A 16,627-nucleotide genomic window follows, 5' to 3' on the forward strand; every position below is an offset into this window, starting at 1 on the left:
TTGGAGGGTTTGTGCTATAGGCTTAATAGGCTGGGGCTCCCTGGAGCATTGGAGGCCTAGGGGTTACCTTATTGGAGATTTATAAAATTGAGGGGCATGGATAGGGTGAATGGCGAAGTTTTATTTCCCCCCCAGGGTAGGGAGTCCAAAACTAGAGGGCATAGGTTTAAGTTGAGATGGGAAAGATTTAAAAGGGATCTAAGGAGAAACTTATTCACGCAGAGGGTGGTGCGCGTATGAAATGAGCTGGTGGAGGCTGGTACAATTTGCAACATTTAAAAGGCTTCTGGCTGAATATTTGAATAGGAATGGTTTAGAGGGACATGCGTAAAATGCTGGCAAACAGGACTAGATTAATGTAGGATATCTGGTTGGCGTGACTGGGACGAAAGGGTCTGTTTCTGTGATGTACAAACTCCATAACTCTGTGAGATCCTGCGGCCAGGAGTGCTGATTGATTCCTGACACTTTCAATGGGAACCAGATCCTTAAATATGGATTCCCTCTGGAATATTGTAGAAGAATATGATCTAATCTCTTTCAAAGCGGTTTAGGGTTAGTGACCACAGAGGCAAGTTGTATCAGAACAGATCAGGAGGTTCCTAAGGAACCTCTCAACCTTGTGGGACAGAAGGCTTTATCGAACGTGAACTAAGCTGCGAAGGTCAGTGCAGCGATTCTGCTACTGGAGGTAATGTGGGCTCTTGCTAAAAGCTTATTTGTGACTTGTCTGATCAGCTCCACCGACTTATCGCACTCTACACATTCACTCATGATCACCCACCCACAAAACACTGTTCTCCATTTAAACACATTTGTTTAATTTAGATCCAGTACCATAATGGCAGAGGTTCCCTGATCTCTACAGTGCCAAGCGCCAAGTTGCACAAGTTTTTCCTGTATTGTCAGAGTGAAATTAAGTGTTGCTATGCCCCGCTTGAGTAATGCGAATGTTGGACTTTGACAGACTTCTGATTGGAAAGTTCATCTACTGAACAAGGTCACTTGGCACTATGAGCCTGCTCTGCCATTCAGTAAGATCACCGCTGATCTGATTTTAACTTCAACTCTGCGTTCCTGCATAACCCCCCCCACCCACCTCAATAATCTTTCACACCCTCGGTAATCAAGAATCTGTCTACCTCTGCCTTAAAAATATTTAAAGTTTCTACATCCAGTGCCTTTTGAGGAAGGAAATTACAAAGACTCTCAGCCCTCTGAGAGAAAATAAAATTAAAAAAAAAACAGAACAGTACAGCACAGCACAGGAACAGACCCTTCGGCCCTCCAAGCTTGTGCCTACACATCTTGCCCTTTCATACTAAAACTGTCTTCACTTACAGGATCTATATCCCTTTTATTCCCTTCCTATTCATATATTCAAGCAGGTGCTTCTTGAATGCTGCCACACTATCCTTTGTGTGAAAAACCTGCCTCACACATCTGTTTTGAACTTCTCTTCCCCTGCATGTTGAACCTCTGTCCCCTAGTAATTGACCCCTCTATCCTGGGGAAAAAGCCTCATACTTTCCACTCTATCCATGCCATTCACAATGTTTTAAACTTCTGTTAGGTCACCCCTCAACCTCCTGCGTTCCAGTGAAAACAAGCCCAGTCTATCCAAGCTTTCTTCATAGCTAAAATTCCCCCATACCAGGCAACATCCTGGTAAACCTTTTCTGTATCCTCTCCAAAGCACCCACATACTTCTGGTAGCGTGGTGACCAGAACTCTATGCAATATTCCAAGTATGGCCTAACTAAAGTTCTGTAAAGCTGCAGCATAACTTGTCTGCCCTTATGCTGAGTGCCCCTTCCAATGAAGGAAAACATGCCATAAGCCTTTTTTACGATCTTTTCTATCTGCGCTGCTGCCTTCAGTAATCTATGGACCCGCACACCCAGATCCCTCTGCATATCCATACTGCTAAGGGTTCTACCATTCCACCTGTACTTGACCTTCCAAAATGCATTAACTCACATTTGACTGGGTTCAACTCCACCTGCTATTTTTTTGCCCATGCCTCCAACTAATCCGTATCCTGCTGTATTCTCTGACAATCCTCCTCACTATCTGCAACTCTACCAATCTTTATCATCTGCAAACTTACCAATTAGACCAGCTGCACTTTCCTCCAAATTATTTATGTAGATCATGAACAGCAGAGGTCCCAGCACTGATCCCTGTGGAACAGCACTGGTCACAGCCCTCCATTCTGAAAAACATCCTTCCACCGCTACTCTGTCTCCTATGACTAAGCCAGTTCTGTATCCACCTTGTCAACTCATCCCTGATACCATGTGACTTCACCTTTTGTATCAGTCTGGCATGAGGGACCTTCTCAAAGCTTTACTGAAGTCCATGTAGACAACATGAACAGCTTTTCCCTCATGAATCATCTTGTTCACCACCTCAAAATACTCGACCAAGTCAGTGAGGCATGACCTCTCCCGCACAAAACCACGCTGTTTATCGCTAATCAGTCCGTGTGCTTCTAAATGCTTATAGATCATGTCCATGAGAATCTTTTCCTATAATTTCCCTGCTGCTGACGTGAGGTTCACAGGCCTGTAATTTCCTGGATTATCCCTGCTACCCTTCTTAAACAGTGGGACAATATTGGCTATTCTCCAGTCCTCTGGGACCTCCCCTGTGGCCAAAGAGGATACAAAGATGTTTGTCAATGCTCCAGCAATTTGTTCTCTTGCCTCACTCAATATTCTGGGATAGATCCCATCAGGACTCAGGGAAATATCTATCTTAATACTTTTTAAGACACACGACACCTCTTCCTTTTTAATAGCAACTTGGCCTAGAAACTCGACACTCCCTTCCCTGAGATCATCCTGCACCAAATCCTTTTCTTTGATGAATACTGACAAAGTATTCATTTAGGACCTCACCTCCCTTTCTGGATCATGGATTCCCTCCTTTCTACTTGAGTGGGCCAACCCTTTCCCTGGCTACTCTCATGCTTTTTATATATGTATAAAAAGCCTTGGGTATTTCCTTTAATCCTGTTTGCTAACGACTTTTCATGACCCCTCTTAGTCCTTCAAATTACTTGTTTAAGTTCTTTCCTACTTCCCTTGTATACTCCAAGGGCTTCATCGGTTCCCTTCCTCCTAGACCTTACGTGTGCTTCCTTTTTCTTTCTGACGAAGGTTATAACGTTCCTGGTCATCCAAGATTCATGTAACTTGTCATATCTATCCTTCATTTTAGGTATTAGTCTAGTATATTTGATTATTTTGAATAATTTTTTGATTGCAGATTATATTTGGTGTTTCTTTTTATTCGATCAAGCTTCTCTTTTATAAGAGCTGTCCCCAATTCTTCAGCCCAACCTTTGTAACTGAAATTCCTCATCTCAGCAACCATTCTTGTGAATCTCTCCTGCGCTCTCTTTAATACCTTCACATGCCTCCTGAAGTGCTACACCCAAAACTGGAACACAGTACTCCAGTTGAGGGTGAACCGGTATTTTATGCAGGTTTAACTACACCCTGTGCCATTAATAACAAATCTGTGGGTGCACCTTTGCCATCAGTTTCTCCACAGCAATTAGGGATGGGTGATAATGCTAGAATAGCCAATGACACCCGCTTTCCATGATCAGATGGAAACAAAACTTTAAAGAAAACAAAGGAAAGTCATGTAATAGTTGTAAAGACGTTAGCTGTTTACTGACAGATTCATTAGGTGATACATTTGAAGTTTTTTGTTTAAATGTATTTACCTTGCAATATTTTCTCTTGATTTGATTCCAATTCTGTGGTGAGTGAGTCCCAGAAGGTTTATGAAATTGGCTCCAAATGCTTATTGCACTTTTCCTGCCTTTGCTCATTCACACTTCTGAGACCAGGAATGCCACCTTCCAGCCACTACCAAACTCTGGCTTGGAACTAGGTGATGTTGATTTCTTTTTTTTTTGGGCTGCGGCTTGCATCTATTTGTGCAAGTCATGAAATATCAGATTATGACTTGGCAGTTAATTCTTCCCTGGTACATTCTCCGTGATAACCCCTTTACCCTTCAGAGTCTACTTGATAACCAGTCAGCACTCCCTCTTCCAATGCAGAGTAAATTGTTGTTCCCTTGGTGACTTGATATTCTTGTGATTCTGTCCAAATGAGCAGAAGATGAAACGTCTTAGTAGCATGTGTCCTTCATCAATGCCGACATTTTAAAAATAAAATCTTTTGTCTCTGCTTTGACTACAGATGTTTCAGCTACGAATTGTAAAAGGGGGCTTCAGCTTCCTGGGGGTCAGACGGATAGTTGTGCTAAATGCTGCTCATCAAAGCACTCAACACAAGGACTACAAGCCCATCAAGAAAGTGATGGTAGCTAACAGAGGTAAGAAGGCAAAAAAGAGACTCGAAGCTGACATTTGACTGAGCAAGCACACAAATCGATTTACGTAACATAATCTAAGTGTGTTCTCATTGACAGGTTCCACATGATTACGAGAAAGTCTCATGGTAGTACAGAACTATGCATGCATGCACAAGTTGAACATGGTTGAAAAGACATATCTTTCTAATGCTTTTTGTCATGCATTCAACAATTGCAAGAATGTCAATTTTAGAATAATGTGTTAATTCTGGTCTCCCTGCTGTAGGAAAGATGTTGATGAATTTGAAAGGGTTCAGAAAAGATTTACGAGGATTTTGCCAGGGTTGGAGGGTTTGAACTACTGGGAGAGGCTGAATAGGGTGGGGCTATTCTCCCTGGAGCGTTGGAGGCTGATGGGTGACCTTCTTCTAGAGGTTTATAAATCATGGGGGCCACAGATAGGGCAAATAGCCAAGGTCTTTTTCCCAGGGTAGGGAAGTCCAAAACTAGACAGCACAGGTTTAAGGTAAGAGGGAGAAGATTTTAAAGGGACCTAAGGGGCAACTTTTTCATGCAAAGGGTGGTGCGTGTATGAAACAAACTGCCAGAGGAAGTGGTGGAGGCTGGTACAATTACAATATTTAAAAGGCACATGGATGGGTATATGAATAGGAAGGGTTTAGAGGGATATGGGCCACATGCTGGCAAAGGGGACTAGATTAATCTAGGATATCTAGTCAGCATGGAAGAGTTGGACCGAAGGATCTGTTTCTGTACCATACAAACCAATGACTCAGTGATCAAGCAATTTATGTTTGTATTTCACAAAAGGTGCTGATTGTTTGGCAAGTGAATCCTGATCGGCCTATGGCACTATATCAAACACTTCATGAAAATTCAAATATATTAGATCCATTACTTTCCCTTTATACTGCTTGTTATCTCCTCAAAACATTCTTGTAAATTTGTCATACATGATTTCCCCTTTTGTAAAGTCATGCAGGTTTTGCTTGATGATATTATGCATTTCTAAATGCTCTGCCATTACATCCTTTATGATAGACTCTGGCATTTTCCCTATAACAGATGTCCAGCTAATGTTACCTGTATTTTTTTATTGTCTTCCTTTATTCAATAAACATTGACAGTTTTTCAGTTTCTCTGGGACTTTGTGTAGTAAGCAGACCGCCTTTTGGACAGACTGGAAAATACCACTGCATAGTAGCAGCCTGAATTCGCTTGCTTGACCTGCTTTAAATTCTTGATGTACTCTGCATTTCCAGGGACACTTTTTTTCCAGGACTGATGGGAAGCCAGTCTCTGGCCTGTTTATGTGATGCACAATGAACGACAGGTCTGATTGGAGTAGCTATTGAGCCAGTAGAGCTTTGCTGTCCCCTCCCCATATCTAGTCATGATCACTCACTGACTTGTACTTTTTTTACATCTATATTGCCCAGACTGTGTGGCTGTGAAGGGGGAATTTGATCATGGAATCCCTACAGGGCAGAAAGTTCGGCCCATCTAGCCTACACGACCCACCAAAGATCATACCACACTATCTCCATAACCCCACATTTCCCATGGCTAACCCACCTCTCCCTCACGACCCTGGATGCTATGTGTTAATTTAGTGTTGCCAATCCACCTCACCTGCACAACTTTGGACTGTGTGGGAGGAAACCGGAGCACCCAGGGGAAACCCATACAGACACAGGGAGAAGGTGCAAGCTCTGCACAGACAGCCAGTCACCCAAGGGTGGAAACAAGCCCGGGTCCCTGGTGCTGTAACACAGCACTGCTAACCACTGAGCCACTGTGCCGCCCTAGTGCATTGAGAATTTGTAAGTGAAGCCCTTTTTGAGGCTGCCATTCATTGGCCCAACCAAGTTTATCAGCTGACCAAGCAAGATTTTCACCCACTGGCTTTGAGTCATTGTTTTCTTTGTGTTTTTTCACCGATTGCATCATATACTGAGCTCGTCCCCAGATCTCTAGCCACCTCATTGAAGCGCTCCGCACATCTGTGTGTGTGTCTCTGGTTTCTAAATGCCCATCCTGTCGCCATCTGTTTTGCTCCATTGTTGGCCTGCTCAGTGTATCATCAATTATTGAAATTTAATAAAGCAATTTGCCAGAGCCCATCTGGAGCAGCTGTGTTCAGTTCTGGGCTCTGTACCTTCAGAAAGATTTATTAGTCTTGAAGGAGATGCAGTGCAGTTTCACCAGAATGATAAATGGTGATAAAATGCAAAACAAAAAGCATCACATTGTGCAAGCAAGTTGCATTGACTAAGCTGCTTATACACAGAAGATTTTAAGTGTCATGATATTTAAGTAGTTGGCACGGTAGATAAAGTGGAAGTATTTCCTTACTGATAGATGGATGTCCAAGAGCAGGATAGGATGGGCATCAGTAGAAAGTTAGGATGACCTGAATGGATGAGATTGATCAGATTCTGTTCAGTGGGAGTGTTCAGGAATACGGAACAAAGGTAGGTGAATAGGGCTAAGACGCAGCTCGGCTAAGATGTAAATGAAAGAATTATACAAGTTAGGGACATTTGTACAGAGCATGGGTGAAATCATATTGGGAGTAGTGTGTACTGTTTTGGCCTCCTTTTAAGGGCATTAGAAGCAGATCAGAGAGGTTCAATCATCAGAATCCTGGGATGAGGTGGTGATTACCTTTTATGAGGAAAGGTTGGACAAGCTGGGCCTGTAGCCGTTGTGGCTTAGAGTGTGAGCTGATTTTATTGATGCGTATAAGATCCTGAGGAAACTTCGCAGGCTAGATGCTAAGAGGTTGTTTTCCTTTCCTGGGATGGGAAGGCGGGTGTGTGTCTTGAACTAGAGGATATGCCTTAAAAATCACACTCCTCCTTCGAAGAGAGAGCTGAGCAAGTAATTTTTCTTCCAGAGGGTGGTGAGACTTTGGAATGCTGTTCCCCGAAAGTGGTGGACATGGAGTTCCAGAGATAGGTAGATTGTTGACTAGAGGGAGTCAGTGGTTATCAGGCTGGAAAGTGGAGTCGAGGTTACGGACAGATCAGCCAGGATCTTATTGAATGGTGGGAGCAGGCTTGAGGGTCAAATGGGCTATCCTGCCCCTAATGAGTGTGTTGGTATGTGCGTTGACATGTGTCCAAGTATGGTGGAGCAGGTCAGAGGGGCTGAATGGCCTCCACCTGTCCCTAATGCTCTTGTATGACTTCTCCTCCTTGTGTCTGCGTTCAGGTGAGATAGCGACCAGAGTGTTTCGAGCTTGCACGGAGCTCGGGATCCGCACTGTGGCTGTTTACTCGGAACAGGACACTGGGCAGATGCACAGGCAGAAGGCCGACGAAGCCTACTTGATCGGAAAGGGTCTCCCCCCTGTCCAGGCTTACCTGCACATTCCTGACATCATCAAAGTAGCCAAGGCAAGTATTTTCCTCCTCCTGTTGGGGCTGGTTTTTGGATTTGAGGGTCGGAATTGTTACTTGCACCTTCATGGCTTGGTTTATTTGCAAGACAAACAGGCCTCACATAGCCACTTCATTTGGGAGGGCCTCCACATTGCAGAGGGCTCTGTCGGTCTTGTTCATGCATCTGTTTCTTCTCCTTCCCACCTGCACCAGGGTGTTGATGGGTTCGTTGACCTGGGGTGTCCCTGGGCCCCGGTGTATACGGGTGGGGGGGCATGTGGTGACACTTGGGTGGTGGGTGGAAAAGCAGGCCAGGCCTGAGGATTGTGACCTGGAACAGCAAGGGGCCCATTCTGGGCCTCGCTGTCCTTTCCTCTTCTGACATGGTCTGACAACGTCAGGGTGGGGAGCGCCCAGAAAAATGATGGGTACGTGTTGAGACAGCTTGAGGAGCGGGATGTGGCAAGGGAAGGGTGCGAGTGGGAGAGATAGGGGTGCAGCTTTGAGGGTGGGGTGGAGACAGGAAATTGGGTGAGGGAAGGTGCGGGGAATGGAATGGAGAGGTGTGGTGTGTCAGGGGTGAAAAGAGAGGTGGTCAGCTGAGGCGGTTTTTAATTTTAAACACTGAGCGTTCCTTGCTTCGTTCTGACAAAAGTGCAATGTCGTTTCCTGGTTGCACTCAGGAAAATGAAGTGGATGCCATTCACCCGGGCTACGGATTCTTGTCAGAGAGAGCGGACTTTGCACAGGCATGTGTAGATGCAGGAGTACGCTTCATTGGACCCAGCCCAGAAGTGGTGCGGAGAATGGGCGACAAAGTGGAGGCACGCACCATTGCTATCGATGCCGGTACGTGTCCCCACATCTTCTACTCTTTGTTACCTAGATTGACCACTGTCCTTGCTTGTTCTCGATTTGTCTCTGTCTTTGCCTCCAATTGAACTTTTCATTTTCTCCTATGGGATGATGACAATATTGTAGCTTACTGTTACAGAAAGTCAAAGCCATGCTACTTGCAGCAGCATTAAGTTTTCTTTTAAAAACTCATTAACAGGATCTGGGTGTTGCTGAGCATTTATTGCCCATCTGTAAATGCCCAGAAGGCAGTTAATAGCCAACCAGGCAGTTGGAGCCAGACATAGGCCAGACCTGGGTAAGGACAGCAGATTTCCATCCCTAAAGGGACATTAGTGAACTGGATGGTTTTTCCTGACAATTGGCAACAATTTCATGGCCACAGGATAGCCCATAACTATCACTGTAACTCTGTATTTCCCATATCTAATCCACCCAGCCTGCACATAACTGGGCACTATGCGCAATTTAGCATGGCCAGTCTACCTAATCTGCACATCTTTGGACTGTGGGAGGAAACCCAAGCTTTAGGAGGGAACCCACGCAGACACAGAGGAGAATGTGTAAACTTTGCACAAACAGTTGCCCGAGTCTGGAATCTAAGGGTCTGAGGAAGGGTCACCGGACCCGAAATGTTAACTCTGTTTTCTCCTCCACAGATGCTGCCAGACCTGCTGAGCTTTTCCAGCAACTTTGTTTTTGTTCCTGATTTACAGCATCCGCAGTTCTTTTGGTTTTTATCTGGAATCTAACTCGGGTCCCTGGCTCTGTGAGGTAGCAGCGCTAACCACTGTGCCACCATGCTGCCCATTACCTGGATCTTTGGATTAGTTAATAATAGTGATAATGCCACTAGGCCATCACCTTCCCCTGTGTAACATCCTGCATATTTTACAGCTGTGAGTGAGGGAATGTGAGTGAGCTTATGTGTTCCTGTATAACCCCAACAATCTCTCATTCCCTTTCTAATCAAGAATCTATGTGCCTTTGCCTTAAAATAAATAAAAAATGCCTTTTGAGGAAGGGAATTCCAAAGACTGTCAACCTTCAGAGAGGAAAAAAAATATTTCCTTGTCTGTGTTTTAAATGGGTGACCCTTTATTTCTAAACTATGACGTGTGATTCTACTGGATTTCTTTGAGGTGTTCCCTCTAGAGTGGATTGAGGTACACTTTGTATGCAAGCATTATATTCCTCTTGATGCTTCCCATTAACAGTTCCTTAATTAGGATTTGTAATCCACAACAAATCTACTGTGCTAATTTATATAATTATAGTACTTATGCAATTATAGTTATACAATTAAAAGTAGGAGCTTGTGTGGTGTTGTAGAACAGAGAGACCTAGGGGTTCATGCACATAATACTTTGAAGTTTGCATCACGTATAGATAGGGTGGTTAGGAAGGCCTTTAGCACACTTCCCTTCATTGCTCAGACCTTTTGAGTCTAGGAGTTGGGACGCTATGTTGATGTTGTACAAGACATTGATGAGGCCTCTTCTGGAATACTGTGTCAAGTTTTGATCTCCCTGTTAAGGGGAGGATGTTATTAAGCTGGAGAGGGTTCAGAAGAGATTTACCAGGATATTGCCAGGAATGGAGGGTTTGAGTCATAAGGAGAGGCTGGATAGACTGGGACTTTTTCACAGGAGTGTAGGAGGTTGCGGGGTGACCTTAGAGGTTTATAAAATAATGAGGTGTATAGATAAACTGAATGGCAGGTGTCTTTTTCCTAGGGTGGATGATTTCAAGACTAGGGAGCATATTTTTAAGGTGAGAGGATAAAGATTTAAAAAGGACATGAGGGACAATTTTTTTACACAGCGAGTCGTTCGTGTGTGGAATGAACTTCCAGAGGAAGTGATGGATACGATTACAGTTACTCCATTTAAAAGGCATTTAGATATGTACATGAATAAGAGGTGTTAGGAGGGATATGGGCCAAGTGTGGGCAGATGGGACTAGTTTAGTTTGGCAACAAGGTCAGCATAGACTGGTTAGACCGAAGGGTCTGTTTCTGTGCTGTATGATTGTTTGACTCTATATCAATATATAATTGAAAAAGTTCAATTTACAATTGAAAGAAAGCTGCTGAAGCAGTCCCCACTTGGCAATAAAACTTTTTAAGCCTTTCTTTTATTTATTTTGTATGTTAATCAACTCCAAGTACAGGGTATTGTGAGTGATCTTCTGGCAGATCCTTTGGAATAGCTGCAGGCTTGGCTCACTCCCAGAATAAGAAAGCTGTTGAGACATGAGATAGGCAGCCAAGTTAAATCAGCCCCTCTATCCTTGTATTCACAACACAGTAAAATTAAAATGCTCAGTGACTCTCAGAATTGACCCCATTGGTTCCTACCCAGACGTTTTGAATAACCAGTACCAGATTTTGTGAATAACTGGTACCAGACGCCAAGTTTATAGCACAAACAAACAAATTAACAATTTATTAATAATTCAGTCGCTTTAGCAGAGCAAAGTTAAACAGCAAGGGAATCTAATTAATTTCTATTATTTAAACTCAGTCTTCTTTGGTTCTAGCCCTCCACTTTCACAAAGACAGACAAACTCATAGTTAATAGATAAATCAAAAGAAAAAAATAAATGAAATGTAACTGGCCAGTTCGCATAAGCAGAATCCATAATCGTAACATCACAGACACATGGAATTATACCTTGCTGGTTTCTGAAGGTACCGAGCATGCAAATTACTTCCAGTCGACTCTGAGAAATATTTACTTAGTTCAGAGAACGGAATCTGTTATTTCAGTAAGTTGACAATGGGAGGACAACTAGGGGCAATCGAATCTCTGCCTTGCAGCTTTCACAGACACAATCCTCCAGACTTAAACTTTGCTTTCCTTTTGTCGGAATAGTTTTTCCTCTTCTGAGGATTCTGTTAACTCTTAACATCTGCCATTAGTTTGAAAATGATGCATATCCGGAACAGAAACATCTATGGCATTCTTTGAACAAGCTTCAATCTACAATTAAGATCCAGGTCTGGCTTCAAACAAATATTAGTTGTTTGTTTTCTTTTTTTTCTAATAACAAACAGGCTGCTGCTCACAGTTCACCGATCCAAGCCGAAATGATTAAAAAAAAAAAAGTGTGAGGGGTCTGGTAAAACAGGGAGACCAAATGAAATGGGTGGGAAAGGCTGCTACAGTTAAGAGTGAAGTCAATAAGAGGTGAAGAAGGTGGAAAAGGGTTATTAAACGAAACAAAATTCACATGCTACACAGGCTGTTGGTCAGTGAGAGGTCGCCTTCCTTCATGAGCTTTCACTGAGGACTTGTAAAAGATACCCGTGCATTCAGAGATTTATAGAACAACCCTTGTAAATCTCTGAACATCTTTTCCTACTTAATTCAACAATAGATACTGGTCTGTTAAGACATCAGCCCTGTGGCAAAGTAGATATTGGGGTTGACCATGGGATGTGATGATCCAGTGGTGGAATAATCAGCTCAAATATCGTGTCGGGGGGAGCAACCAGTTAGATGAAGCACTGTGGCCAGTGGGCAAGAGGCAAGCCACTGTCCAAGGATAAGCAGGATTTGGGTAGAGAGGGAAATGATTTGGAGTGTGATTCACAAAGGAAAGTTGCAGATGGATATAGGATCAACAAGGCTCTTATGTTAGACTGCATCTGGGCAAAAAATCATAGAAAGCTCACACAAAAAGAGGTCATTTGGCCCACTGTCTCTGTGTTGGATTTTTGAAAGAGTTGCCCTGTCAGCCTCACCTACTTGCACCATCCCCGGCTCCCACACCCCCCCACCAATCCCTGCCTCCCTGACCCCCTTATCCTATACCTCTAACTTTCTCCTTTTAAAGTATTTATCCAGCTTTCTATTGGAGGTCTGAAATGGAGGAAAGACAGCGTTAAAGTATCTCTTCTGCTTGTTCTGAATTTGCATACCTGTGGCCCATCCATCATCCTGACAAATCTGGAACAGGCAAAACACTGGGTGCTTGCTGATGGAATACTGGCACACATGGTTAGTGGTGAACTTGCAGTGTTGAAAAATTCGGAAGCAAGAGGTTGACAAATGTGTGGTTTAATGTGGAAATTTTGGTATGCTGCAAATCAGATGGCAGTGTTGTCACTGATTCTTTCTGTTGGTCCTGTATCTTGCGTGGCTTAGCTTGCACTTGAAATCCTTTGTTTTTTCTTTGTTAGGATGTAGAAAGGCCAGTGTTTATTGCCCAGTCCTTTTTATCCCTCAAGATGGTGCTGGTGAGCTGTTTACTTGAACCTCTGCAATCCATGAGCTGTGGCATAGATCATGGGTTTGGAAGGTGCTGTTGGAGGACTCTTGGTGAGTTGCTGTAGTGCACATTGTTGGTGGTACACACCGCTGCGACTGAGCATCAATGGTGGAGGGAGTGAATGTTGGAGGTAGTCGCTGTAGTGCCAGTCAAGTGAGTTGTTTTATCCTGGCTGGTGGTCAAGCTTCTTGAGTGTTGTTGGAGCTGCACTCATCTAGGCAAGTGGAGAGTACTCTAACACACTTGTGGATAGGCTTTTGAGGAGACTGGAGGTGACTTAGACATGACAGAATTCCCAGCCTCTGAGCTGCTGTTACAAACATAGTAATTATTAGGCTAGTGCAATTCAGTTTGCGGTCAGTGATAATCCTTGGGATATTGGTAGCTATAAAGAGCTTACCATGCAGGGCCCCTCTGTGAAATGCAGAGCTGGCCCATGGTACACTTCTGATAATACATGGGAGGTGAGGGCAGCAGGCAAACATGTCCCTGAAAGTTAAATGAGGGGGGTGACCAATCAGGGAACTATGCCAAGGAGAGACAGCACCAACAATGAGCAGCACCACCAATCAGAGATTTGGTTTTTAACGGTCGCTATGCCAACTCCACCAATCACTGGTTCCCTCTCCCCCAATCTTGCTGCTACTTCAGAGACAGAGCCTGTGCTTCAAGGAGCAGCAAGGGTAGGTGGGAGTGAACCCATGATTGGAGGAATAGCGAGGGTGGATGAGAGTGAAACTGTGATTCGAGGAGTCACTCTGGCCAGTCCTGAGGCCATCCTGAAGCTGACCCTCATATTGATCCGCTAGTGATTGGGTAGGTACCAGACAGGCCTTTATGTACTGTGTAACTTTATCCATCACTAGCCAAGTTTATTAGAGCTTAGAACCACTCATAACATACAAACTGCTAAGAGGAGAGAGCACACAAGAAAGTTCACCATAAAGGGGAGGAGCAAAAACAGAAGTTGCTGGAAAAGCTCAGCAAGTCTGGCAGCACCTGTGAAGAAAAAAATCAGAGTTAACGTTTCAGGTCCAGTGACCAATCCTCAGAACGTTGGACCCGAAATGTTAACTCTGATTTTTTTCTTCACAGATGCTGCCAGATCTGCTGAGCTTTTCCAGCAACTTCTGTTTTTGTTCCTGATTTATAGCATCTGCAGTTCTTTCGGTTTTTATAAAGAGGAGGCACTCAGGGTAGCTGAGGCCTAACATGTATTTTATCACAGCATGTAAAGTAATTGATAATCTTCAAATTGTTTACTTAGATGACAGAAACACCCTACATTCTACTTTTGGAGGTTTCTCAGAAGTTATTTACATGTTATATCTTTCCCTAAAAAAAAATGATTAAAATCCTGTAAAATTGGTACTGGCATCAGCTTACATAAGGTGTCTATTTAACTAGTGAGTGCAAGAGATAGTGTATTGCAGGTTTGCTAATAATAAATTAACAAAAAAACTCACTAATAGATTCAATTAAATTCATCATAAAAGATGGAATAACCTAAATATATGCTTACAATCTTTTGGTGTTTGTATGATTTTACCTGTCTAAAGAAGGAACTTTTTTTAAAAGAAAAAGTGCAGAAAACGATGGTACTCTGTGACTGCATTGCTTAATAAAGGAGTTGGTGAGAACAGAAAAATAGAAAATAGGAACCGGAGTAGGCCATTCGGCCCCTTTTGAGCCTGTTCCATCATGCAATAGGATCATGGCTGATCATCCAACTCAGTCCCCTGTTTTCGCTTCTCCCCCATACTCTTTGATCCCTTTAGCCCCAAGAACTATACCTAACTCCTTGAAGACAGTTACTGTATTGGCTTCAACCACTTTCTGCAGCAGAGAATTCCACAGGTTCCCCACTCTGGGTGGAGACATTTCTCCTCATCTCAGTCCAAAATGGTCTAGTCCGTATCCTTAGACTGTGACCTCTGATTCTGAACTCCGCAGGTCATCAGGAACATTCTTCCTGCATTGACCTTGTCTAGTCCTGTAACAATTAGGTTTCTGTAAGGTCCCACCTACCCCCAAACTTCTAAATGACAAAGGAGCCCCTGAAAACCAAAAAACAGATTGTTGTTCTTGAGAAAGTCACAAAGAAATCATTTTACCCTGAGCTGGAGCATGTTCACATAGAATCCGTAGAATCCCTACAGTGTGGAAAGAGGTCATTCGGCCCATTGAGTTTGCGTTCACATCCAAACAGCATCCCACCCAGTCCCTGTAACCCGGTATTTCCCATGGCTAACCTAGCTAGCCTCCACATCTGTTGACACGATGGGGCAACTTAACGTGGCCAATCCACCTAACCTACACATCTTTGGACTGTGGGAGGAAACTGGAGCACGCGGAGGAAACCCACGCAGACACGGGGAGAATGTGCAAACTCCACACAGGCAGTCGCCCGAGGCTGGAATCGAACCCGGGCCTTGACGCAGTGAGGCAGCAGTGCTAACCACTGTGCCACCTGATCTCGTGCTGCTGTTCCAGGAAGTTGGAGTGTCGGTGGCCAGGACCTTAGGACCAGTTTCCCCATTGGTCACCTGGGCGGCAGAGTGTCCTGAAAGGACCACATTTGGGATGTTGTGACAAAATGGGCCATTTCACTGTCCTTTCATTCTTTAGGTGTTCCTGTTGTGCCAGGCACTGCAACGCCTATTACATCGCTGGCAGAGGCCCAAGAATTTGCTAACAGTTATGGCTACCCGATCATCTTTAAAGCTGCTTACGGAGGCGGTGGCAGAGGAATGAGAGTGGTCCGCAACTATGAGGTAGGTAGACATGAAGCTTCAAGAGAGGCTTTTATAGGGTCAACATCACCACCATGCCTTGGAAATTTAATTTGATTTAAAAGGAGCACTGTAGGACTCTGGACGCTGTGTTACACTGTTTCCTTCATGCGCCCTCAATCCAATCCCGTGAATTAACAATTTCAGGCACTCAGCAGACATTAGTTTCTTATCAAACAATAGTGTGGAGCTGGAGGAACACAGCAGGCCAGGCAGCATCAGAGGAGCAGGAAAGCTTTTATTTTCTGAAGAAGGGTCCTGACCCGAAACGTCAGCTTTCCTGCTTCTCTGATGCTGCCTGGCCTGCTATGTTCCTCCAGCTTCACACTGTATTATCTCAGACTCCAGCATCGGCAGTTCTTACTATCTCATTAGTTTCTTATCACCCAGAATCTCAGCAATGTTGCAGTGCAGAAAAAAGACGCTATTCAGCCCATCATGCCTGCACCAGCTCTGTGAAGGAGCAATTCACCTAATATCACTCCCTTGCCTTCTCCTTATAAGCCTTGAGCATTCTTCCTTTTCGGTTTTTGGTCTCACTCCTTTTTGAATGCTTCGCTTGCAACTGTCTCTGCCACACCCTCAGGCAGTGCACACCAGACCGTAGCCACTCACTATGTGGAGAAGCTGTTTCTGATGTCACTTTTGCTTTCTTTTTAACCTAGGAACAGGAGTAGACCATTCAGCCCCTTGAGCTGCTCTGCCATTCAGTATGATCCTGGCTGACTTGTGGCCTAACTCCATATGCCTGCCTTGGACCCGTATACCTTGATATCCTTTACATTAAAAAAATTGTCTATCTCCGTTTTAAATTTAAGAATTGAATAAGCATTGAATGCCATTTGAGGAAGAGAACTCTACACCTCCACTCAGAGATAGTAAGAACTGTAGATGCTGGAGTCAGAGACAACACAGTGTGGAGCTGGAGGAACACAGCAGGCCAGGCAGCATCAGAGGAGC

The 16,627-nt window shown here is 44.0% G+C and overlaps 1 protein-coding gene across 1 annotated transcript in view; it reads left to right on the forward strand.

Moving 5' to 3' along the window:
- The window catches only part of LOC109912973 (pyruvate carboxylase, mitochondrial-like), a 76,100-nt gene that overhangs the window by 10,848 nt on the left and 48,625 nt on the right, over nt 1-16,627 (forward strand). Inside the window, exons 2-5 of the mRNA XM_048619611.1 lie at nt 4,224-4,359; nt 7,576-7,760; nt 8,429-8,594; nt 15,504-15,649. Of these exons, the coding sequence (XP_048475568.1) occupies nt 4,224-4,359; nt 7,576-7,760; nt 8,429-8,594; nt 15,504-15,649 (633 nt within the window). The remainder of the gene's footprint in view (nt 1-4,223; nt 4,360-7,575; nt 7,761-8,428; nt 8,595-15,503; nt 15,650-16,627) is intronic.

The sequence above is a fragment of the Rhincodon typus genome, chromosome 43, assembly GCF_021869965.1.
Source record: "Rhincodon typus isolate 14 chromosome 43, sRhiTyp1.1, whole genome shotgun sequence".
Classification (NCBI taxonomy): Eukaryota; Metazoa; Chordata; class Chondrichthyes; order Orectolobiformes; family Rhincodontidae; genus Rhincodon; species Rhincodon typus.